Source organism: Diadema setosum, chromosome 17, assembly GCF_964275005.1.
Source record: "Diadema setosum chromosome 17, eeDiaSeto1, whole genome shotgun sequence".
Classification (NCBI taxonomy): domain Eukaryota; kingdom Metazoa; phylum Echinodermata; class Echinoidea; order Diadematoida; family Diadematidae; genus Diadema; species Diadema setosum.
Window position 1 is genome coordinate 27,378,809 of NC_092701.1, and position 27,821 is coordinate 27,406,629.

At 39.8% G+C, this 27,821-nt stretch overlaps 1 protein-coding gene across 1 annotated transcript in view; it reads left to right on the forward strand.

The window, feature by feature from the left end:
• Window positions 1-3,910: 3,910 nt before the first annotated feature.
• Window positions 3,911-27,821, forward strand: part of LOC140241284 (uncharacterized) — a 40,329-nt gene continuing 16,418 nt past the window's right edge. Inside the window, exon 1 of the mRNA XM_072321033.1 lies at window positions 3,911-4,006. Within this exon, the coding sequence (XP_072177134.1) occupies window positions 3,911-4,006 (96 nt within the window). The remainder of the gene's footprint in view (window positions 4,007-27,821) is intronic.

Consider the following 27,821-nt stretch of genomic DNA (forward strand, 5'->3'; position numbering starts at 1 on the left):
ACGTTTGGGAAAGGCTTAATACCGTTCTGTCGCTTGTCAGATGAATGTCAGTCACTCGTTGGTTGTCTATAAGAGGGCTGTCTGAGCGTTTAAGTGAGTAGGTGCATTTATAATTCTTACCAGAGTCGCAGGAATTCTTTTTCGAGAAGTTGATAGATAGGAGATTACTGACAGGTACGAGCATCTCTTCGGATAGAACTAGCTTGGTTAAGAATGGCTGTCATGGACAACAGTATGTAAACATGATCCAGCCACGGTTATACATCTGTATTCGGGTATATCGCGCAATTTAATCCGTACCCACAAGAGTCACGCCACGACATTGCGCCTTGTTGTGTATTGCTTCTCTTCATAAATGGGAAACCTGTGCAGAGCTTAAATCTTCTAAGGAGCGGATTTAAGTCCCAATATTCGCCCCGCACTGGGAACATTTCTATGAATTAATCGCGCTAGATTTGCCTAAGTCCGTATTTGCGGGTAATCTTTTCTCCAATACTTCACAGCACCTCAGAGGAAAGTTGGAGCCTGCCTCGCGCCGCACGTTTTGGCGGGTCCAATTCATTCCATGTCCTCCGCTGTTTAATCTCTATCTGTAAATGGCTTCCCCGATGTACTCAACACAACATTGAGATCATTACTACTGACGGATAAAAAAAGAGTCCTCCAACATGGATTGTGGGAATTGGGCAACGTAATCTTCAAATGAGTATGTCCTTCGTGTTCCCTAAAGAGGCGGGCAACGTAATTGGAAAGGTTGTATATTGAAATCTTACACGTAAGCCTATAATCCCTCTGCAAATGATATTTTTTCAAAGAGATGATAAGGAACATTTTAAAATCATGGCACCAAGGATTAGAACAAGGTCCTCATAAGACGCCAGGATCAGACTGTTTTCATGCTTTGTTTGTTTGTTTGTTTGGAGTTATGTATTTATTCATTTATCTATCTATCTATCTATCTATCTATTTTTATCTATGATAATAGCAATAACAGCAATTTGAGTGTGCTGCAATACACCCGAATATGTGTATGTGTGTGTGTGAGTATGTGTGTATTTGTATGTATTTATTCATGTTAGTTTATGTTTCATGAATGTTTTATGTATATATGCATATATTCCTGTGTGTATGTATGTATGTATGTATATATATATATATATATATATATATATATACACATATATATATGTGTTTGTGTGTGTGTGTGTGTGTGTGTGTGTGTGTGTGTGTGTGTGTGTGTGTGTGTATGTGTGTGTGTGTATGTTTATCCCTGTTTAATGAAGGTGTGAGGATGCAGACTATGCAGGAGGGGTTTATGGAATGTCTTAGATTGTTGCAATTCTTTGTTTGTTTCTCCACTTTACCTCTGCCTGAAGACATCTAAGTCAAACATCAGTCCAAAAACTTTGTTTTGGTTATTGTCTTGAAACACCAAGACATCAATGTCTTAACATCTTTTTTTTTCTCCTCACTGGAATTCTATTTTAAGAAACACAAGGTCAGAGACACCATCCTCGAATCCGTACGAAAGTCAAGATGTTCCAATAGTAGCTTTGTGAAGCGGGGAAGTGTTCAATTTCTTTGTGAGGTCCTCTGATTGTTGTTTTTTGTTGCTAGTTGTGTTATGTAACATGTTTGGTATGTGTCACTTGTATTATGACGTGTTGGATGAGCGGAATAGAAACTACCTGACACCAGTAAGTGCGGACCAACCCGAACCCACACAACCCTCAGGAGTTATTAGAACGATGATCCGTCAAAACTCGTCAAAGAAAGATGTTAAAATCGTCACCATGGTCTACCAAGCATGTGTCGAGTATGACCGTAGAGAAAAAAACAACTCAAAAACACATTGATATAATCATTGCTAAGCTTTATGGCATCATCGACATGGTGAACTGAATAAACATCTTTCCATATAAATCACTGGAAAAACATAGAATGATAATTCTGACAGTTACAAATATTTCATTGCCTTCATTGAAAGTTTTGAAATAGATCATTTCCTCGAGATAATCTGTAAAGGAGAAACTATGAAATCCTTCTCATTTTAAACAATTTAAACTACTTTATTTCTCGAAACAAATAAACCTTCAAGTTAAGAGTAGAGCTATAAAGTTAAATCGCAGTAATCTCTTCTCTGTATCCCAAGAGGCATTGCCATTATGATATAGCCCTAGTAAGTATTCACTTAAACTTCTGAGAGTGGGCTAAACGCCTTGTCTATAGGAAGGTACGTAGCCGGCTCAACTCGAACTCTGTACCCATAAGGATCTGAAATATTTTCTTTTTAACTTGGCACGATGCTCAAGTCGGTATTTACAATGGATATATTTGAAGGGGACGTTTGGTTACAATTTAAGAGTTTTTTTCTTGTATCTCACATCCCTTTTGTTTATACATTCGGGCTGTCACACATTGTGACGAAATCATTTGAGTGGTAAGTCACTTTTGCTCTGGCACATTTTGCTTATCTCTCAGCAATAACCTTTCAACGATGTTATCTATGAATACTGTTTAACCTTCATTACTATAGCTTGGCATGCATAGTTGAAGAAATCACTGCCTCACCTATATTACCTCATCCCGTTCATTATCTATCAAAAACAACAACAAACAAACAAACAAAAAGGTTAAAAAAAACACCGGAATTTGGATTTGATATATAATCAATTAGGCTTAAAAACATCACACGAATATGTCATTTGCACATTGTATCATCTGAAATAGTCTTTTTTAATCTATTGGTTTATTCAAAATTACTCCAATTTACCAATTAACTAATAATATTGCACAGCAAGCAGGCGGTGTATATTACGTTGGAGAGAAGATGGATGATGGTCAAGTTACGTCATTTCCTGGGTGAAATGTACTTTGTATGATTGTACAACATTCCGTAACGCCATATCATACTTAATCCAGCTTTGACCCGGGGCTGGATTTTGCTGCAACCGATTCCCAAAACGTTTGTAGGGCTAAGCCTTTCATATCCGATTACTTAGAGTAAACCCGCAAAAATTGCGGCACCGTGTCCCGAGCTCAGGGAATTTGTAAGTCTGCAAACAATGTCCCGGACTTTTCTTTGATGCGATCTTTCTTTCTTGTTCTTTCTCTTCTGTTTCTTTTGGCACAGTACACGAAATCGCTTATGGTTGTCACCACGCGGCTGTTAAGCTACAAACAAAGGAGAGATACTACTTTCCTTGTCGAAGTAATGAGCGAGCGCGATTTTGATGCAGCTCGATAATTTGCGTGAGTTTTTTCTCGCAGAGTCACACTGTGTGATTGTGCATGTGTGTATGGTGTTTTATTATTGTGTGGTGCGTGTGTGTGTGCTGTGTGCGCGCAGCGAACGGTTCGCCGCATTCACGGCACACTTGGAGGCGCTAGAACGAAGAAAAATGCTATCTACACTTAGCCGGTGGTTGCAGCCTCAGATAGCAGAGCCCAGTGCTTACAGGTTTAACACGTTGGCTGTTCTATTTGTAAAGCATTTGGTAGGTGTTTTCTTGGTTAACTGGAGTCAATTTGGGATGATACAGGGATAAGAATATTCAAAGAAGATGAGAACGATCCACCACTGAGAAGAGAGGGTGAAACAGATCTTTCCTTTTTTTTTTTTTTTGATGCGGACGCCACCGCTCTCAACCAACTGTGCGTCAAGGATCTCACATCTTCTGGATTTCCGCTGAAACCTAACATGAGGGTCAGATGACGTCGGGAATAAACACTTTTCAAGGATTTTCGGTATTCCACTTCCACTTTTCTTCGGAATCCGACACAAATACAACCTTGTTCTGATTTTTTAGGAGTTTACTTCTTCCACGCGGAGTCTTCTCCGTGAAGACGAGGAGAGGAGGGCTACTGAAGCGGTCGCTGTACCGGGGAGCTTCGGCGGCAGAGGCGCACTATGAAGGACACCAGCCAGCCGATAATCATGCATTCCCCCAACGCAGATGTGGTTGGGAGATACAGGGGCGAGAAGCCCGAGAAGACCAGACAGCAGGTTGGTTTCCTCTTTTCCCCTAGCTGTTCCCTCTCCCTTTCATTCAATTCCTTCTATGGTAAGGAAATACTTTGCAATTTCGCGCATCTACATGTATGTATGCATGTATGTATCAAGCTGCCGAAAGAAAGTTCTTAATGCCATTGTAGATTACGTTAACGGATGTCACACGAACCTCGTCAACTGCAAGCAAGATTTTTATGTGAAAGCTCACCAAAATTATTGCCACTCAGCATACCAGAACGGTGATCTGTCAGCTTTCCAGAATATTGCTTGTCTCAGTTGTAGTTGGTCTATTTGAAACTGCTACCAGAGCAGATTTTCTTATCAGATATTAATGATATAGCATACATGAAGGAAATCACCATCTTCAAGCCACTGTTTTGTTTTTGTTTTTTGGTGTGTTTTTTTTCGTGGTTTTCTCGACATTTGACTATTGTACAAAATACTGGCTGTATTGCTTTTATGTAATCAATAAATTGAATTGAATTTAATTGAATGAAATACATGTTGTCATGGAACATTATGTGAGGAGGCGCAGCGTCCATGCATGTTAGACCGTTGCTGCAGCTCTAGAACCAGGGAGGTGAGACCTTCCTGCTAGAACTGAATCGCTAATGAATTACCCCGCATTGGGCACTGTTTTACGTATGGATGCGTGATGTGGTTAATCATGGTCGAATGTCTAGATACTAGTCGTGATGTCTACGACGTCCTCCCCGCTGTTGAACAAACGATGTTGTTTTACTCCTTTAGCCTCATTTACATCATACCTTGAAATCTGTGTGGATTAAGTTAACGACCAATGTTACAGATCACAACAATTGATTGGTCAATGATTTTGTAATGGTTCGTCCAAAACTACATCTTTAGTCTGGAAAGAATAAGGTTGTCAATCCGCTGTCACACGAAGCGAGGTAAACACGACAAAGTAAAAAAAAAATAGTCTTGTACAACAAGGGGTGGATGGTAAATTTTCAGAGGGGATGTACAACTTTACGAGAAGGTCGCAAATCTTACACCAAACGCAACATCCGTCTTGTGTGTGAGAGAGCATACACTATATACACTATAGTACTAAACAACTGCAAATTTCGGGAAAGATGAAAAGATATAATAATTATGTTTACATCCCCAAATCTAAGCATTGACTAGATGTAATATTTTTTCGAGGGGTGATGTTGGAGGGATAGGGATCTGAGTATGATATCATGCTTTCTTTCTCGGGAAGGCTTATTGTAAATATCCCCCAGGCAAATTGATACCGGAGACTTCGATTTGTTTGTGTCGTCATGGGACGTCATAATTTTCGGTTATGATATCACCATCTCGCTCCGGGCGGGAGCGCTCCTGGATATTCCCCGCATGCTGTACTATTATAATCTTGACCCAGTTTGGCTTGGCGTTCTTCTATCGATCTCACGAGTTGGAATTCACCATCGTCGATCGATATAGCTGCAGAAGGTCTTTATTTTGTCGTCCAATAGTTTGCTAAACGTGTGGACCATGGTTAATGAATATTTTGTTGGGGCTGATATGAACATCAATCACTGCCTTTCGGAGAACAGGGGGACGAAAATTAGATTGAAGAATTTAGGGTGGTCGCAACGGGTCAAAAGTCACTGCTGTGTATAGATGTGTGCCGATTCGCTCCCCTGCGTACAGCACAGCGAGAGACAAGTTCAAAAACCCGAATACAAGCGTGCTGGCAGTGTTTAACTCACACAATGTGGAACATGCAGAATCGGCTTTTCGGGCGTGAATGAGAAAAGGACTTTTCAAAGCCAGAATTTGTTGTGGTATGAAAGCGTTGATGGCTTGTGGGTTTGAGTCTGAAAGCAAGCATTGCTAGTGTTGCATCTGTGATTGAGACGCAGCCAGCCGTACACGGCGCTTGTCATTGTATACCCCCGATTGAATGGTTGGTGGAATGGACCAAAGTCGATGCGTTACGATGCATTCTTATCACATGTTGCTGGCTAGCCAGCTACATGTACTTTAACAGACCCAGACGAGTCAAATACACGATGTAAAGTTTGTAGTGTTTGTTCCACAGAATGATCTAATGTTTAACATGGACTCCACCGGAGTTAATCACTACAGGAGCTTAAAAACTGCTATTCGTTTACCATTGATGCGCCGAATGGTGTTTTTATCAATTTGCTGTAATTTCTCTTGAAGGGTTGACAAACACAACTGTCTCAAAAATGATGGAAATGGTGAAACATTTGATAAAGGTTAGGAAAAAATACAAGTGAAAACAAAATACAGGGACAAATCCCAGCATAGATATACGTTTGCTCCTTCTACAACCCGCAACAGAAGTTTTCAGAATTACGCCGATTATGACGTATGCGCGTGTATGGGGGGGGGGGATTCGAATCTTTTGAATGCATGATCGTTTACATAGTGTGCATAAAAAATATTAAAAAAAATAAAAAACGATCTAGTATAACCAGGGAAGAGAGCCTGATATAGAAGTATACGCTGGGCAAGATGATCTTTAAGTTTTGGAGTACTGCGTGTTTACAAAGTGATAGAACACGATATCATTTATTCACAAATATTGTTGTCTCGCTTCCCCGGGGGCAATATCAAAATTTATCGCCCTTTCAATTAACTGCACTGCTGTTATTAGGTCATTGTCTGGGATGGTGAAAGGGAAGCAAATTATGGACCAGCTGTCCCCTCCGGCCGGCCGCTTGGCGGATGAGTTATGATTATCATTTAGCCAAATCGGTCTTCCTCCGTATAGCACGGTATCCGGTGGACGAAAAGAGGTTGATATTGATGTAAAACAGGATTATGAGCAAAGGTTTATGTAGTTAAAGGTGATCAAGGGGACTAATCAGAATCGACCGAACTGCAGGTGTAAATAAGTGCTAGGTGACTGGATTAGTACATCAGAAAGTGAATTATTGGCGATGTATATCATCTTGATTAATTTTTACCACAACACATTTCTAGACACTTTCGTGACAGAAATATGGACGATATTGTCAATTTATGCCATGAAATATACATTAGATCGTTACTGGCTCAGATTATAGGAAAATATAATCAACTGAAGTTCAAAGTTAGATCAACGACCGATAAAATTATCTCTAGGGTAGCCAAGCGTGCCGGCGTCGTCCCTGTATTCATCGTTGTCACTCCATGGTCTACCAACAACCGTATCATAATGCGTTCTGCCTTCTGTTCCTCTTCAGCTATGTTCGTCTAGATTTACTTTTTAATTGCCTGACAATATAAAACGGATTGCATAAAATGGAAAAAAAAAGCGTTACGTTCGGACGAATTGTACATATACAGTGTGAACAAATTGTGGGCACATGCACGTTTGATTTTTTTTAAACAAATACATTCGACATGCATGAGGATCATTAAATTTACAAAGGATTCTACGTGGAGATTGTCGTGGGTAAATTCGTTCCGTTGTGGTGAAAATATTTAGCAGAGGATGACCACATTCTCACGCCAAACGTGCATATTTTGGCCCCAATATTTGACGTATGGGTCATCACAGTCATAATACAAGGTAACTGCCGAGGGAGGTAATGGTTGACGAGGCGTACATTGTAAACTTATTTAATGGGGTATTGATGTGTTTCCTTCTTTTTTCATTCTCTCTTTCTGTCATATTTTTTGGTTTATTTTTCTTCCCATGATGTAAAGGTGACTCGGATTCTGTGTCACTTCATGGGACACAAAATTTAAAGGACAAGTTCACCTACTTAGACATGTTGGTTGAGTGAATCAAGCAATATTAGTAGAACACATCGGTGAAAGTTTGAGGAAAATCGGACAATCCGTTCAAAAGTTATGAATTCTTGAAGTTTCTGCTCAGTCACGGCTGGATGAGAAGACTATTAGCTTGTGATGTCACATGAGTACAACGTCTCAAAGAAAGAATAAAGAAAAATCAACATATTCTCACTTTTCTCGCATAACAAAAGAATACTCGTCTTCTCTCTTACAGAAGGCAGGGGGAGTAATATTACCCTTCACATATGTCAGTTACAACTCAAAGAAATGTGCACTTTATTCTAAAAATAAAGTTTTGTGAAATTCTCTTTTTATTTTCCTTATATCGTTGTACACAGTCATGTGACATCATGCACTGTAGTAGTCTTCTCATCCAGCAGTGACTGCGCAGATACTTAAAAAATTCATAACTTTTGAACGGATTGTCCGATTTTCCCCAAATTTTCACTGATGTGTTCTACTACTGTAATATTGTTGCATTCACTCAATCCACATGTATATGAAGGTGAACTTGTCCTTTAAGCACATAAAGGGAAAACACACAGCCCCCCAAAAAGGAGAAAATTATTGCTAAAGAGAGTAGGTGCTGTCCAATGTATAATTACATATACAGTATGTTGCCCATACTGTGCTGATTTTCCAAGAGTTCTATAAATTGATCCTCATAATATTACCTATTGTAGTAGACTAGTTCTTATCATGTAGATGTTTTGTATAGGCCCCTTGTACCTCCCCATAGTTATGTATTACAGGGGCGGATCCAGGAATTCCGTAAAGGGGAGGCGCCTTTACAAAATTAAAGGAGGGCGCACTCCCCCCCCCCCCCCAATTTTTTCTCTTTTTCTTTCTTCTGTTTAAACAAAAAATTAAGAGGGGGATCCCTCTGGATCCGCCACTGGTATTACGTTATATATCCATTTATTAATACAGTTGTATGTCATACTAAGTGCAGGCAGACGTGACTCAAATGTCTGAAAAGTGTAACTGTCTTTCGATTCCCACATTTGGGGCTTCTTCGTGATTTTTTTTTTTTTTTTGTCTTATTCTTCATTTTCTGTCTGAATTCTCGCATGAGCGGCTGCCCGTTATTCCCAACATATCGAATTGCTAGCGACGTACGGCTCTCGAATTTAGGCTCCAAGTGGCGAAAATCGAATTCTCGTACATGTATGCATTATAATCATTCAATGATGTGGTCAATTTGGTCTATTGCGCACACTTGTCAACGCATTGTACACTGGGACGATCTTCTGCTGTTTGAAGGAACATTCGTATATACCTCCCGATGTTCCCAGATGCAAAGCAACAAGCGTAACGTGAAATAATGCTCGGAGTTGTTTTACAGTAATGAAATGTGAAACACTAAGGATTCATACACATGCAATGTACAATATAGTTTTATGTCCCTGCACTTATAAACTGCACATGAGTATGTTTGTTTGTTCTGTTTTATCTTTACGCTAGGACGAGCTGTCCGTATACAAAGAGTTTTTTTTTTTTTTGTTTTTTTTTAACGTGACATTTTTCACAATCACACCTATAACCCACATTTATTCATTCCTGACATATCCGGTTTATGTAAGTAAAGGGTTAGGTTGACTGCAATGTAAAATATAATAGATTGCAATGCGAGATACCTCATTGATTAACGATTTATCAGCAGCAGATGTACGTGTATTCAGTATGCCGTTTCTTGTCCCCTTATAATTTCAGATTACAGGGATTGAAAAGGTGTTTCATCAACCGTGTTTAATGATATAAAAAATCAACCGTCTTTGATGATATCAAAATGTCATCCATAATCATGATGGAACACTTTTTTTTTGTCAATAGTATTTCCATTTGAAAACATTAACACTTTACAGTTTTGTCAGATATTATAACGAGTTTCAAAATATCATGTGGAATGGACACTTGAGAATTGGCGTTATTCCCCCCCCCCCCCCTGTAATTTGTCATCATTAAGTGCCTTCTAGCGAACTATCAATGCGATGTCTTATGCATCACGTGCATTAATCTTTGCCCGTTTCCATGGCGATATCAGAATTCTGCCACCGGGCAACCTTATGACATTTCGGATGGGTGGGCTGGCTGGCGAGCGAGCGAGTGTACACATACGGTAACTCCACACTGCGCATACGTTTATTCTTGCTGCTCGAGCATGGTATTCGGATGAACACTATCTCCTGGGATGAATTGTCTGTGTCCAGTTTTACCCTCTGTGGGTTAATATCGACTTCTTCTTCTTTTCCTCCTCCTCCTCCTCTTCCTCCTCCCTATTCTTCTTCTCCTCCTCATCATCCTTCTTCTTCTTCTTCTTCATGGAGAGTAAATGTGAAGTGAATCAAAAAGTTAACTGTTTTGTGTTCCCTCCAAACGAAAAAGAAATAAGCGTACTGGAATATGGTTCGGATATGTCTTTTATCATTTTTTTAATTGACTGCGTAAAAGTAACACTGTGTGCGTCAGCAAAGACTTGTTATTTTAAAATTACTACGAGCATGAAAATTGATCCCTGAGGAAAACGGACATTTCCTGTTATAACTTCGAAACTTTGTGTATGTGTCGTGTGGAAGAAATACTACACACTTAACATAGAATGTGATAACAAACACCAATTCTACTGAAAAGACGTCTTTAATTCTAGAATAGTGTGACATACATAAACGAATAAGCGAGCTGTATATATTTGTGTGTGTATGTATGTGTGTGTGTGTGTGTGTGTGTGTGTGTGAATTTTTCACAGAACGACTTGACCCTGCCAAATTTTGGGAGCAGCTAACATTGAACAAAATGTTTAATTTAAAACGAAGTGATGTGGAGACGTTTGACCTGTGTTATAGGATATAGCTTTAGAATGATATATAACTTACATTTTCAATTTCGTAATATTTTTTTTTTATGTATACCGAAATGTGATTGCATTTCTTCGTGAATAATAAAACCATTGTGTCGTAGTGCAATGAATACACGGTTGTTATAATTGTGTTTTATATGATTTATGTGTAGTACGACTCTTTCGTTATTTTCACACAAGTCATGTTCATGTTGGAAGCGTAAACGCTTTATGTTAATACGTTGTTCCATGCAGAAAGAGTTGCAGTCGAGTATCCGAAAGGTTAATACATTCACTCGATGTGCGAGTCCTGTTTAGTTTGTAGTCGAAAAGAAGGTTCCGTTGCACTTTTCGTCTCCCTGTGATGGATGTTCTTCGCTGTGTGCAAACCACTCTGTATTGTTTCGTCGGAACGGCGTAGCTAATTTGGGGGGTACGTATTTCAACAACCCGCGCGGGCGTCATATTTGAAAAACGGGCAATAAATTAAGCTTTCCACTCTCGTCTGCCGGGCCCGGAACAGATCAAATATTTACCGTCTGAAAGTTGTTCTGTGTGTATATAGAGAGGGTGTACAAATTCCACCGCACTATATAAGTTGTGTGTGTGTGTGTGTGTGTGTGTGTGTGTGTGTGTGTTTTCTTGCTTCTTAGCTTTGTAGTGACTATTCCATTGTCATTTTCTTTTCTTTTGCGATGGCGTCCTTGTATTTTCCACCGCGAGTGACATCGCTGAGTACACGGTTAACAAGCTCAATTATGTTCCATTTCTGGGCTATTACCCCCGCTACATACCTCGCGATCAAGCGATTACGAAATAACGAACGAGTTAACGATCTGCAAACGAAAGCTTAGTCTCGTTCGGAGACCCCGCGCTTGTTCGCTCGTACCATCATCCCGGCCGCCGGTCTTGATTCTCATATATCAATGGATTATGCATGTATGCGGGACATTTATGTCCCAATTAAAGACATGCATTTGACCCAATGAGAGTGGGAAATGTAAATATCAACAGTGTCCTGCTACCCCCCCCCCCCCCTCTCCCGAGACATCCAACTTAACGCATAAGCCTTAAATCCAAGGGTGGGACATAAGCACACAATGCACAGCTTCAGATTGAGTTGACGTTCGTGAACAATACATGTACCCCCAAAGTGGAGTGACCATTACCTTCACATATTCCAGAGAATGTTCCCTCCAGCAAGGGACACGTTTATTGGCCTTCCGGACAAGTAACTGGTAGAATCTACATTCAATGTGTCGATTACAGGAATGTAGGTCCCAACAATGACACTGAATACAATACCTCAGCCATTGTCGAACGAATCAGAATCTCTTTCGAAATGCCCCCAGGTAATCTAATCTGTAATGTGGCTTGGTATCGGAGCCTACGGTGTTAGTTTTAGCCGGTCAAGTGAAACGTACTTTTCGGAATGGATTCTTCTCCCTTTCTTGTAGAGGAAAGCGATAGTATCGATCGTCTGCCCCGCTGGGATCTGTATTCTTTTCTTTGTTGTTTACTTTCAAAGAGTATCCATTGCACCCCGCGAGGACTTCCATTCATTGTTTTTCCTTTCAGTCTCGCGCTGGTGAAATAAAAGTTCCTTTATTTACATTATCATTGTCTCGAATTCCTCGTTCTGTCGCAACACTGGCAGCTTGTTGTTTGTAACTTAGCCTAATAGCTAATAAAACTTATTTACATTTTGTCGTCTTCGAGTTACTAGGATGTTATGCTGGCTTACAACCAGTTAATCGGGCACAAAATACCCGATTGTAACTCTCTGTACAATACTGCAAAGATGTAACTTAATCGTCGGGCAGGATTACAACGTGTTACACCGATTTCCTCGATCTCTGTAAACCCGAGCTGATCAATATTTTGTTGGAATTTGGTAGATCGTTCGCTGACATAAAACGAATGGTAGTGAAACTCATGCTACTACATCCCATACCAGTCCATACCAGGTGGGGTGGTAGCATGAATTTCGCAATAGAGAATCTAATTAGGATAAAACCGAATGAGTCCAAGATTTATACGACTGCTCTGTTTACACCATTTTCCGAAGTGGCATCCGTTTAAGACATAATTATACTGTAGTATACTGACTTGAAGCAAAGTTCACAAATGTGAATTCCTATGCAACTTGGCATTAAAGATTCGAAATAAAAATACACTTCGTAAATGTTCGTGCGAGATCATCTTGCGATGTAGGTGTGTAACCGAATATTACTGCAGACATTTGAAATTGTGTGAATGTGTGTGTGTGTGTGTGTGTGTGTGTGTGTGTGCGAGCGTTTGTGTGTGTGTGTGGCTGTGGTGTGTTGACTTTCACTCTGAATTCAAGCACCCTGACTTGATTGTCATAATTTCAGAGGGTTTCCGTACCTGACATATTTGATGGGAAACACACAGATACGAGTAAGTTCTCATCTTGAGTAGATCATCGCTGCATATACAAACTCTCGGATTCGTTACCACGGTAACGGATTGTTCCCCTCGTCTGGTTTTAGCATGGTTATTACCCAACAAATTGATAAATGAAAGGATCTCTATAGTGTCTTGGGCCAAGCATCTTGAGGACACAAGTAATCGACAGATTTTGTGGAACACACAGATAGAGACAGGACTCATCAATATGAAGAGCAAGCTTAGAGATCATTGCAGCTTCTCATGATTCTGAATACATATGTGCTTGTTAATAAACCATAATCTATAATCACCGATAATGTAGTTTGACTATGACTTTTTTTTTCTACGCTCATTTATATATAAAATTCATCCAACAATGAAGCAATATTTACAAGAGAACACGCAACAGTCCCATATTTTTCTGACATACATAGTTTTGATTAGAAGCTGTATAACGACGCTGTGCTTTAGTTAAAAGTTGTGACGTACGAACACAGGGAGGATGGATCTTTCTGCCGCTTCGCACGAGTTACGACATTCTTCTTGCGCCGAGAACCGTCAAGTCCCCGTAATAAGGACATCAAAGACAGCTCATAAACGTCCGCATCAAATCAAGTGCCAACAGCATCCCGTCACAATGGACACCGGAGTCCGTAGCAGCTTAAAAGCCTAGCAAATCCGATCAATCCATACAGCCGTGGCAGGGGGGCATGGCGTGAGCGCTGATTAGCAAGGGAGCGTCCTCGTTCATTAGCGGCAAATGATCGCCGGACAGCAAAGTTCATTGACACGCCTAAGGGTCGCCGTAAAACTGACCATGAGGACCATATCATGGGTCATGATGGCCTTATCGATCGATGAACGCGATTACAGAGGATAACATTCAGTTGAGGTCCAGTGGCTGGAACGGTCGCAACCTTTTCAGCAAGGGCAAATCCAACTTCATGTTTTGCCATTTTAAGGGCTATGTGAAATCCGGCTTAGCGACCAACGCCTTGCTTACGTCAGACACTCTATTGTAGAAAAAAAAAAGGGACAGTAGAACTCGTGGTATCGTGATTACGGCTGTAGATTCTTTAAATAGGAGAACCCAAGTTCGTGTCATGGCTCTGTTTATAAATCCGTGGAAAAGATGTTCAATCACGACCCTCTTGATTTAGGATAACTCCCAGTGCTGGGGTAATATACTAGGAAGAACCACAGGACCCTTTCATGGGTCAATGCTTGCTCAGAACCCCACCACCCTCACTTTATTACAATCGCTTTGTTTTACTTTGTTTTTGGATGTTTCAGTCATTCCAAACCCGATTTTCATCAAATAAACTTTGAATTCCTTTTAAAATGGTATGCTCTGTACTATATCATAAGTGTTTTCTTGGTATCTCGCAAAAAGTTAAAAGCCCATTTCTCATCTCCACCAATACTGTACCATTTAACCATTTCTGTGCCAGGGACGTTGGACAGTGTGTATAATGGTATGGTGTTCTATGTACCAGTTGGCACACAAAGCACAAGTGGTTAAAAGAAAAAAAAAACTTTTACTGAACATTTCTTATGAACATAGTAGAAGTAATAGTGGTAGTAGTATAGTGTAGCATAGTGTAGTATAATGTTGGTAGTTTTTATAGTAAATACAGTCATGTTTGAAGCCATTACGCTATTGTAACGATTACTGTAGATAAAATACTATCGACTATAGCAGTCTTATGTCTTGTGGACAACGCTCCCCACTTCCCCAACTACAACAGCAGTTCTCGTGTAGAAAATTATTTGCCTTGATATGTTCAGCATGTCTGGATAATGTTACCGTATGATTTCCATATTTTCAGTTAAATTCTTTCAGTCAATGTGCATGGGTTTGTTACGGTAACTCCTCAAAAATTCTTATTGCGGCTTAGCATTGCACTAGCTGTCATGGTCAAGATGTACAATACTTTTCGCTTTTTCCCGTCGACCTTCAAAATTGACGTTTGGGTCATTGCTCTCATGGGCGTGGTGGTATGGGGTCATCGATGGACCGTCCATCTTGAGTCAAGAGGCGCTTACTTCCATTGTCCACTTCTCTCTGTATGTCCAGTGGTCACTATCCTCCACGGGGTGTTGATCTTAGGGTCTGCTGGTCATTGAAGAGGGCTAATGATTTTGGCTTGTTTTTCCGAAGTTTATGTATATTCACGCCTACACACCACTATCTATAAGAGCTATAGTGATTTTAAAGCTAAACCCTGTGACGGTACACGTACAGTTTCACGCTGGCGCCAGCGAGCACAACAAATCTTGCACCTCCAATTTCTGTAAATTTATCATTATGAACATTTTCACTTTGTTGCGATGCCCAATAAGTTGCCTTTCTCCAAACGAAAATTGTAATGCTATGACATCATCCGGCCTTTCATATCATTCATATGATCTGCTTGAAAACTGTTTTGCAAAAATCAGCTAAACCTCATAATTATGTAGCTTTCCCAGCTTTTGTGATCAAACTTTCACTGTTGTGCTTGTAGAATTTTACTCTTTTTTCAGAATAACATTATTTCTATCTGGCCTGAACCCTCGCCCACCCCCTTTAACTCAGTAAGGGTGATAACCGTGGGGTAAAATAGTGTGAACATAAAACAAAACACCAACAAAACAGAACAGATAAGCAGATTACTGTTCGTTCTATAAAATATAGCCAACGTCATCGATCTAACACAGAACTTGGTTCCTGCATTCATGGACTAATGAGTATGATCGAATTTCAGGGCGAAGCAACAGACATTGAAATTACGGCGCTAAATATAAAATGCAGGTCTGTGCCCAGTGGGTAGGCAGGCTATTGACATGTTTGTACTAGCAACATGGCGGGCAACCGACTCATCTTCGCGCGAGGATTAAAATGCCTGCGACGGTCCAGTGGTGTGTAAAATCTCGACCCCCTCAAAAAAGAAAGAAAGAAAGGAAGAACCAGAATAAAATGGCGGGGATTCCTGACTGGTTCCATTTTGTACGTCCACTCGTGGCTCTCACACATTCTGCCCATTGAAATGTAACGGCAGGCACTTGTCTGCCGACAAAACCGTATAATTGTGACTGTGCCCCCATGGGTTGCCCTGTTTGTTTTCAGTATTGTGTCCTATACCTCGTGACACCATAGACCATGGTGTCACCATTTCGTTCAATTTCTGTTGCATCATCACGTGATACATCCATTCTCTCCCATTTTGTTTTTATTCAGTTCCATGCGTCCTTGTCCGATCGGTATGGCAACTACCATCATATTAAACCCTTAAAACTTATTTTTACTGTCCTGTTGTTCAATTTTATAGATGTCGAAGTACTTAACGGAGGGGGGGGGGGTGGATTTTCCCCAACATTGCTGGTATGTCTGTCACCATTGTCATCCTTGCGATCCAGGGCTGCGTACATGTACACGCGATCTGTTGAAAGCGTGCCTGTTCAGTAAAACTACAATATCTCCTCGTAATAAAAAAGAGTGAAAGATGGGGGAGGGTGAGAAAGATAATATCAAACGTTTCCAGTGAGTCCCAGGGTCCAAAATTTATCACGTGCGCGATTCTTCTTCGATCATCATCAGCAGCAGCAGCAGCTGCAGCAGTAGCATCATCATCATCATCGTCATCATCATCGTCATCCTCATCATGAAAATATCAGCCATGGTGACTTCTTCTCTTTGACGCAAAACACCCTCTTCCTCCCCCCCCCCCCCACGGCAATGATAAAAGACTTTCCCTCGAAAACGTCGTCTTGAAAGGTCCTCCTGTATGTTTGCCCTGACTCATCGCAGCATGTTGCTATGACAACCGATGGTGGCTGACACCTTTCCTCTGGGCTAGACGAGTGTAAGATGTAAACATCCCGTGGACCCAAGCGACTTTGATGTACACAGTGACTGCAACCAAGTAGAGAGGAAATTTTGTTACAGAGCTTTTTTCAGTATCCCTTTTTACTTCCCACCTTCTCTTTCTCTCTCGCTTTCTGTATGTGTGTATGTGTGTGGTGTAGTATGTGTGTGTGTGTGTGATTTTCATTATGAGAATATTACAAGATTTTGTTGCTTCGCTGCAAAGATATTGTGACAAACACCCCATATTCCGAAACATAAAGATAGATCTATTAAGTTATTTTAACAAAGCCAGTATATAGGGAGGACAAAAGGAATGTATTCACGCTTTGCCATTGAACCCAAACTTAATTTGTTTAAACTGAAGGTATACACCCACTTCCATTCCAGGTGTCATTTTCGGACAAGATCAGATAAAAAATCTCAACGTTCAGAAGATTACGATGTTAAGTATACATACAGTATCATATGATTACAAAGACGTGGTGATGTCTCTATTGATAAAATGATGTGAAATCATTGTCACATTTTGGCTTACCATAGAGAATTGCTATATTGATAATCACGAATGAACTATACGAAAAGACCACTCACTGGGAGATGAAGGTATAGCTAAGTGGAAACGTGAAGACCTATCAATGCATGGTATACTGTTAGAATGATACGATAGTTGCTGTAGTGCTTTTTCTACTACATTGATTATGGGAAGTGTTAACTCCACAACATAATACACCATGAACCTTGTATACAGCGAGAAGATTAAGTTGCTTTTCGGGTTCCGTCCAATCAGTCTATCACAAAAGAGAGATCTTCCACGAAGTCTCATCAACCTTCATCGAATGTTAAGTCCTTGGATTTTACGTGATTGTTTTGACCTAGACTTACTAAAAAGCCTTAAGTGTTGGCCGTTTAAAGATGTCCATTGTTTCTTGAGTCACGCTCCATGACAATAGCATTGGCTAAACGCGCCATCTTGATGAGTCAAGGACTTTGTCAACCCAAAACAATTTGCAAACTTTTAAAAAGAATAGTGTGACGAATTTAATCTTTGCCAGAGAATATCCTGCGCTTGCGCATCCTGCTTGCAAAGGACAGTGACCAACACAAAGGAATTGCAACGGCGTGGAAGCAGTATACGCCCGACTCTGAAAGTATAGCAAAATAGTGAAATGATAGTATAATGGGGAGCAACCACACCCCTACAGCAAAGTAGTTCAAAGTCCCACTTGTTTTCAAGACATTCTGATGCTAGGAGCAAGCACATCCGCAAACTTGATGAGATGGCGACGTCTAGTTTGTGTGTGTGTGTCATTGCGACCAACAGAATCAATTTTCGGTGATAATAATGGGAAATTAATATATTAACTTTTTTTTATATATTCAGTTCTGATGAAACGTCCACCACGATTTCCGTCTGATTTTACACTCTTTTTTTCTTCATATCGAAGCTAACTTTGATAATATAGGGTGCAGTTGTACTGTAATCGTCTCACGAAAGGTCTTGATGGAGATTATGTAACTATAATTATTCATTTGTCTCTCAGTACCCAAAGCAGCGTCACTACTGAGATGTTTTCATGATTCAGTGGATCATTTTGATTTTCATCCCAGGTCTGAGGATTGGCTCAAGCGTAGCTCTCATTTTTCACGTTTCTCAGACAATGGCTCAATCTAGTCACTTTAAAGACAACTAATGTACAAAATGGAGCACCTTCTCACAGCGAAACCATACTGGATTGAACGCAATTGTCATTATTTCAGTTCTGTTAAAGTAATTCACTAACAGAAGTGGAATAATGACAATAACACTAACGAACGTGAACTAATGACACAATCACAACATAAAGACGCATAATCTTATTCTATTCAGTAATGCTAATATGAAATTAGTTTGGAAATCCACTTCAGGGCGGTGTTTGACAAACGCCGTATTCGTCATTAAGTAGGCCTACTGAGTGTACCTTTTTATCATCACTCAACATGCCGTACTCTGTTTACCGACTACTAGGTTTTGTTGTACCCGCAGAAAACTTAATTCTTCCAATTAAAGTTTATGAAGCGTTTTATCCGCAAAGATGTTCTAAAATAATAGCTTTCTGAGAAGAGTGCACGCGTTACCCATATCACGTGTATCCTCGCTCATGTGAACTTCAATGTTACTGACGTACACAGGATTGTACAGTGTACTACAAAGTACAACTGCAATGTCACTGCCGAACAAAAGTGTTCCTTTCAACAAGAAAGATCAATGCAAATCAGTGTTCGTTTTCATGTAGCGTGTCGTCTGCCAGGTTGACTGAGACAAATGTTATTGTTACTGTGGTTTCCACAATTCTAAAGGACAAGGAGCATGCAGTAGATTCACTCACGTACTTGCATGAAGCATGAAACGCAGAAAAACCAAACTATCAGCTCTGTGACGAGGTAGGTGTCGCCGCTAGATGGCGCTCTTTAGTCCAAGCGAAAACCGCAAGATGACGCTGGGCCGTGTGGTCGTCGGATGCCCCGACAGAGATCGCGCCTGGTTTTACTTACAACACCACGTACTTCAAAATACTAGGTAGCAGCAGAACTATAAGTTTGATATTCTTACGCGACATCGAGTACTCCCAGACCACATTTTCGCGAAATATCACCAGTACGTGTGAAGACTTCTGTACGGTGGTCAACCAGGGAGGTGGGAAGAGATACAATTGTAATTATAGATCTGTTATAGCATGAAAACGAGTGCACCACTTTCGCCATGAATTAAAGATACCGGGTTAAAACAGTTTCTTTTAAAGATGTTCAACCATTTCTGAGGCAGTAGCACGGTTGCTGGATTCTCTATCACACTGCGAAGCTGGACTGCAATCATTTTGAAACAAACAAAACAAGTAACTATCTCTATGTCATTAATATCATTGTGACTTCTATAGGTTGGCAAAATATAGTACGTTAATCTCTATCTGCTGTCGTGAACGAAGGTTTTGTTCTCGTTGTCGATATTTTATCTGTAGTATCAAGTTGCCATAGAAACAGTCAGGAGTAAAGAAACAAAACAACAAGTAAGCATATTTCTTCTTATAATTTGATTTAAGGTTTTCAGTCCGGAGGGAAATTTCGTTCTTGTTGTCGTCCAATCACTTTTTTTCTTTATTTCTTTATTTGAGAAGTAGAATGAATCAAAACCCAAACTCAACATTTTCCCGGCAGCACTAGTTTCAAGAAGCTTCCTCAACGATTTGCCCTAAATTATCCAAATCTCATGAAAAACTATCTTTCATTATAACGCGATGTCAGAGTCTCATTCATAGCACAGTGGAATATTACATTCGCATATATATTATGCACCGTAAATCATGAGCGCTGCCTCGCTTACGTCTGATGCAAATGACAACTTAGCAGAGCCATGTCAACTGGCTCGATGCAACAAATTTCCTTACGTGACGTTCGAAAAGATCACTGCTTCTTGCCATGGCAATTATAACAATGGTTCTTGTCATCCCGTCAAGGTTTACGCAGACGACTGGGACGGGATCCGTGAAATTGAATCCGTCCATGCTGGTATAGCAGCAGGAAAGTTCGCAGCGGTGCTCCTGACGACAAACATCAAATGTTTTGCCTTACCGCAATAAACTCGTCGTTAAAAACATGACGTGCGTGAAATGCACGCTGAAGCGAGATCAAATCGGCCAGACGTTGGGGACACACTGCGCGAGTGTAATACATCTCCGTCACCCTTTTATGCGATAAGCAGTACAATAATTGGTTCAGTCTCAACCATAGAGCTGTATTTACATATCGCTATATAATAGAGCTCTATGGTCTCAACTCCTTCAGCGAGCAGTCACTGTGCTGTGTGAAAGAGCGCCCTCATGTGACCTAAAGTTACGTAACATCCCGATAAAGTATAATGTATGTAGTTTTGTCCCACTAATCCCTGCGCTGCAGAAAGTAGTGATAATTTCTCCATATGGAGGCGTGTCGTTCAAAGAAGACACAAAAACAAAACAAAACTAGAGTAGGACACAAAATATTTTGCATAGGAAAGATTTTGAGTTTACCCACCCTGTTTTCGAGTCACAATATTTTCTTGTACTTCTGCCTTAAAAGACAAGTGAAAGTAGATTCTCTGCTCTCATTCCGCGTGAGATGTGTAAGACTCAGAGTGATATGGGTACGAGTGTTTGGAGATCCATTATGATGACGGGTGAGACGTAGATGACTTTTATTACCTGCTGGTAGTCGAGCATCGGGCTGGCGTCAAAGGTGTTTTATCACAGAAGGTCCCGTACTATTTACATCCTTGTTGGGGTCAACTTTATTTCATTGGTGACATCTGATATCTGAAATCAGTCGTCCTGTTTTTTCCCTCCCCTTAGCGAACGTTCAAAAGGACTGGTTGTTCCTGGTATGCTACATGAAAGCCCCCATTTCTTCCCCCTTATTTTGTTTAGTTTGGTTTCTTTCTTTTTCATTTGTTGTACAGCAGGTAACATGAAACCAAAGCGATCTACTGGAGTAGAAGGAAACTGATGTCATAAAAACCTATACGACAAACTGTGATTCTGGGACTTGTACACTTCGTTACCAATGCAACGTGCTTCTCTGGCTCGTGGCCAGTGCCATATATTTATGAGCATGTCGCGTTTGACTTTCTCCCAGTAGACATGACCCTACCCGTTTTTCTGTATATATATGTTAGTGTCTCTTCAGAGGCGTCTTCTTATCCTCGTTGACGATTGTAAACTGCACTTCACTCCGTGTTTCGACGTCGATTCGCTCGTATCGTTTTCTTCCCCCAAAGTGCCCTCTCAGCAAAATATTTACAACTTCTAACGTGATTTTTGTTCTCTGATTGCAACAGTTCTACCATACGTGAGATATGGATGCAGGTAAGAGCGTAATCATTATTTTCTGATTACGTGCTCGGTGTTTGCCGTGACACACATCGGGCAAATGTCTTGCTTGGTTTAGACATCCTCTCTTAGGCATGGATGTTTGGTAGCATTTCATTAGTTTGCGTAAGACCAATATAATTTATTATGATCTTTCGGGAGGCAGGACCACTGGTCTGGGTAATACCTCAAGCATTAATACCTTCGCTTACCGAGTGAGCGTGCATTGATGACATGATTAGATCGGTGCATCTAGACTTACTGTTTAATTCCGAGAACGGTTTCACGTTCTCTCCTGGGCCCCGTCTTATAAAGACTTGTGATTGATTCAAATCAATCGCAACTTTACGATTGAATGGAAATCCATCTTATAAAAAAAGTTATGATTGAAATTAAGACGGAGAACTGCAATCAATCAATCACAGGTTGCGATTGATTGCAGCTTTCAAGAGATTTGTGATTGATTGATTGATTGATTTCTATCACAAGTTTTATAAGACTGGGCCCTGGACGCTCCATCAGCACATATTCTGAATCGGTGGCAGAAAAAAAAAATAAATAAACACGTCGTTCTTAATTGAATATTATCTGGATGAATTAGAACTTACATCATTGTATTGATCATGCATTGATCAACATACATTTAGAGGTTTCTATTTTTCTTATCAGTATCGACTTGTTTTCTTTGCTGACGGCTGACATCAGTATAATTCCTGCATGTTATACTCTTAATTTGTTCTGGTTACATAATTGATAATTTCAGACATATGCTTTCTATGACATTGCCAGTCAGTGCTGATAAGTATGTCTTGTCAGCGATTTTGGGAAAAGCAGTTATGTTTACCAATTCTGTAATTCAATTCATGTATGTATGATGTATGCGTGTGTACATGCGTGTATGTTTGCAATTCAGTTTTCTCTTTACGAATAGATAATTACTGCTTGCGATGACTGATGCGTATATTACTCGGGACGGGTCTTCTGTAATTCAGAGCAAAATGAAGAGTCAGGAAGAGAGAGTCACCGGGGCTATGATTGTTACCAAAGCAAGCTCGTAGTCACAGCTAGTTTTCCTTCGCGTCCTCTTTTAATCTGTTTGCGCACTGGCTTACACGTCCTGTTTTCTCGTTCTTCGCGAAAAGTCTACTTACTCTTCGTCTGTGTTATTCTTTTCGCCTTGTTCTTGTTAGTTCTCGCTGTTGCCAAAAAAAAGTACATTCTTATTTCGACAGGACCCGCCCTGTATATACCGCATTCCAGGCTGAGTGCGTCGTCAGGGGTTACGCGGAATGTCGGACAAACCCAACGCTCTCTTCCCGCTGAGCAAAACAGACGACTTGCAAAGCTTTTGAAGTATTAGCCTCGTACATAATAGGGAACATGACTTAATTAGAAGTCTGTTTAAAGTGACTATATGACTCATACGGCTTTTGCTAGATGTGAGGAAATGAGGACTTGGAGGGGAAGATAACTTTGTACTTGGACGAAAACAAAAACCAAAGCTAAAACCATAGAAATCAATTGGAAGTGGTATGAAAAATAGGGGGAGATTTTAGAGTAAAAATTGTCGCGCGTGCATAAGTTGCGATCTATTAAAATTGAAACAAACAAGCAAACGGGCAAGTCCGAACCCTTCAAATCAATATCAAAGTGATCCCCCGATTTTTAAAGCCACTTCTTGAAAAGAGGTTATGTAGAAAAAAATTCTCGCAAGTAATCTCCCGCTTTCATCTTCTGACGTCAGTTAAATTTCCTGACATGCGTTTACGCCAGTGTTCAATTTCTGACACAATGCTTTACTACCGCCCCTACAAGCCGTAATTTCGAAGAATCGGGTCAGCGTATAATCTATAAAAAAAAAAAAAGAAATAGGCCCCAGCTGCCCCGCCCCAACCCCCATTTCTCTTTGTCTATAACTTCATGCCATTTATTTTTATAAGCATTATAATCTATGTTATTATATTCATGGTTGTTCTCGTTTATATTACCAGGTAGTAATAATCGTAATAGTGGTGATGAAACTATGAAAGTGTTGCTGGTTATAAAATCATTATCGTGCTATAGTCCCCGCGCGTCAAAGGCGAACTGTCGATCAGCTGTACCAAGTGGTGCATTCTGGACAGCGCCCTCTTTTGCTCTACTTATGTTTTCTTTCTCTCTCTTTGTACAATGCCGTCTGACCTCGATTATCATTCTGGTCATTAAATTTTCTTATCCGGACGCGGACTTCTCTTTAACCGAACGTGGTCACGCAGTGAAGACGAATAAAAGAGTGATTTCAAACTCAACTAAAACTCCTACAAAACTACTGTGATGTTCCTATGATATTTGTCTGTTCTGTTCTTTTCTATTATGTTAGCTTTGCCTCATTTTGTCTCGTCTCATAGTCAACTCTCCATTGTATTGTTACTCCTACTCCAGTCTCATTTCATGTTTATTTGTTTGTATATCTGTCTGCTTTTGTTGATCTATCTTTCTAGTGGGCTTCCAGACTATTACTTTTTTTCTCAACTGATGTTTTTCCTCCGAGGGGCCCACATTCTACAAGCTTTGTCTTCTTAGTGGGTCCCTCCATTTTTCGAATTTTGCATACTGTGAGTGTATAATTACTTCTAATCACTTGAGTTATATGATAGTGTATAATCATTATAAGGTGGTAAAATCATTGTATATACATTCGTTCATGTTATACTTTACGCACCTTAATTTCTGTTATCAAAAAAGTGATGTTCATATCTTTTTTGTCGGAAAATGAAATAAAAACATTGAATTGAATTGAATTGAATATTCTCATCAGAAAAAAAAAATATGACGTATACATTAAAATGTTTCAATTTCCTTAAAAAAAAACGAGCAATAATTCAGAGGCTAGCATAGATAACGCCAATGTTGCTGTGTACGCTAGCTACCTAGTTCCACTGGCTCGGCAGGTACATGCATTCGTATGTACATAAACATTGTTTCTTCAATATCCGGCCGAATCGCTTATCCGGACGGATGGCCAACAGAGGTCGGACTGATAGTTGCTGTACCAGCGTGAATTTATGGCGGTGGTCAGAAAACGTCTCCCAGTGTGAGGGATTTGGAATCTTTGGTGGGTCTTTTCATGCAGTTCCCTTCGATTTTTCCCCTTTTGTACAACAAAGCAACTGTCCTTGAGGACTGATGTGGTCAGCTGATTACAAGAATATGCAACCGATATCGGATTGATTGAAGTGGTCAAAACATGCTATCGATCTACTAATTCGAATTAGATTGAATGTATCAACTTCTGTCAATATGTTGCCGTCAGAGCAATTAGGGCCTATATCTTTCCTTTAAAGGGAAGCTCCCATCTGAAGTAAACGAAATGGAAAGTTCGGGATGTTTCTGGGGCTTTTTTAAGTTTTTGGGGAAAAAGGGTGATATCGGTTACAAAGGCAAATTGATAAGACAACGTAACCGCCGTGCAAGTCTCGCATCGGTTTTTGCTTTAAAAAGAGAAAATGTTGTATTACATTGGCAATAATTTTAGCAATCCGTAAACCCTTCCTCTTTGCAGAGTCACCATTGCTGAATCATTCAAACTCCAAAACAACAACTCTTGAAAAATATCATCTTCTCATAGTCATGGTAAAAAGAACATTAGTACACAATGCCTGCAAACGAATCGTAGACTTTTGTGGGGTCGAGACATCGTGACCTCAAGTTAAGTGGTTGAATATGAATGGAAAATAAAAGAATGAACGTGTCAATGTTTTAGTCTTGATACGAAGGTTTACTCATCATTCTAAAAGAACTTTTTGCTATAATGATTTTTTAAAGGAGTTATCGACATAAGTATAGGCCTCTACTTTTTTCCACAGCATTTGTGATAATTATATAAGCTGTGGACCTAACGAAATGAACATAAGTCTTGATATGGATGTTTGCTCTTCAGTCTTATAAAAAAATGGTGTAGTGATTTTTTTTTACGGAGTTATCACAAGTAGGCCACTACTTTTTTTTTTCCACAGATGGATCCAACGAAAATAAAAGAATGAACATGCCAATGCGTTCAATCTTGATATTGTTTACTCATCACTCTTATCAAAAATGTGGTGATGATTAAAAAAAAAAAAGTAAACATAAGTAGGCTTCCATGAAGAGAAATTCGGCTGCTGGAAGAACATGATCACATACGTTTTATCAAATAGCTTTCACGGTGAGAGAACCTGGGTACATATTGAATGTTTGCATGTTTGTTTTACATCGGCAGAAAAGAAAAAGAGATACTTATTGCACATGCTTACCCACGTGCAATGCTATCTTTTCCTCGTTCATGGGAAATGAGAGTCGTTTTTTTTTTTTTTTTTTTTTTTTTTTTTTTTGGTGCAAGGATCAAGCAAATACCCCACACGTGTCACCCTGCGTGTAAAGGCATGGTGCCCTATTGAAAACATTTTAATAGCTGACTGGTTGTGACGGCCGTCCTGTATAGAAATGGGGAGTTAACACCACAGGTCTTATAGAAAAGAAGAATAATCATCCCAGTACAGTCCTCGATTGTTCTTTTTTTTTTTTTATTTCTAATCCGACATATAAAGCTATGGCCTTCATAGACAAAGTTGCTAGAGATTGGAATTCCAAGCCCGCAGAATACAGCTGTAACTGTAATGCGCCACGCAGGATTGCTGTTTTTATTCTTCCTTTCTTTTCAGACCAAAAAAAAAGTACCATTGTCCATTTACCTGGTCGGATGGACGCAAGGACGCGCAACCATTAGATCCATGTCAGAGGGCATGGACAAAAATCATTTGCCCCCATTTCTTGAAATTCTCATTGAGCTCTTCCAAGAGCATTTTGAGACACAGTTAGCAACTTTCAAGAGCTGTTATTCGTTGGACTCCGAGGTACCTGATAATGACAGTACAGTTAAAATGAAGTTTGAAATACCCAAACTGATTTCTTTTTACGATGTAGTATGCTGCAAAGTTGATGCAAATTTGTCTTTAGACTTGTAACGATTTCACTACATTTACACTGAAGTAAGCTACAATAATTACTCTTTTGTTGTTGATGTTGTTGAAGTTGCCTACTCCAACGCTATTATAATCACGAAACAGTTTTAGCCGTACGGCAGTGTTTTCGAACCGAGAGAAAAACACATGCATAGTCTATGTTAATAGCATTGATAAAGAGACTGTAAACCATCTTTGCCCTTAGTTCTATTACGGGGTATATGTTTTTACTTCTTTCTTTAAATGCAAATGACACCTCAATCTAATTTGTTTGTTGCTTTTGTTTATTTGTTTGTTTATTTATTCGTTCAAGTTCAAGTTGATTTATTTCATTTCCAACAAACAAAATAATTGGAAGTACAATGAAACATTCGTATACACAGATGTCAGAAAATCAGTACCACAATGCGATGAACAGAAATAACATTGTAAAAAAGATACAGGTAAATTATCAACAGAGATACAAAAAAAAAAATAACTGTTACGTCACTGTGGTAAATGCATAAACAATTCGTTGGTACAAACAATTCGTTGGTACGTTCACTTCCATTATCATATTACATGGAATCTCTAGAAAAAAAAATCAATTCGCTGCAGAAAGCATAGATATCTCGTGAAAACAAGGCTAGATCGTATTCCATCTATATATGCTGGTAACATCAGATGGTCAGACCGTTACGTCAGGAGCTAAAATATAAAAGCGAAAATGATAATCGTATTAGGGCAAGTGCAGTGGAAGGCGCCAAAGGGAAATATATAAAAATAGAGTTAAGCGCATTCACCATCTTCTCCATCAGCTGAACTCTTATAGTTTCAACAAGAATTTTTGCAGATGACATGTTCTGATGCCTAACGTCACCTTTTGATGAACTCTAACGCAGGAACAAAAGTATCACAGAGAAAGGAGACTCCGTAAATACAAAGGTGCAATGTACTTAATACACCTTTAAGTGTCTTGGGAGGGAATTTCAGCGTCTCCGCTTTATTTTCCTACGAGTTCGAATCGTCATAATGAAGGAATTAAGCACAGATCTCTTTCGATTCCCATTGTGTCGGAAATCTATCAGCGCCATTTAAGAGGGTTTTAGCTCCTTCACGC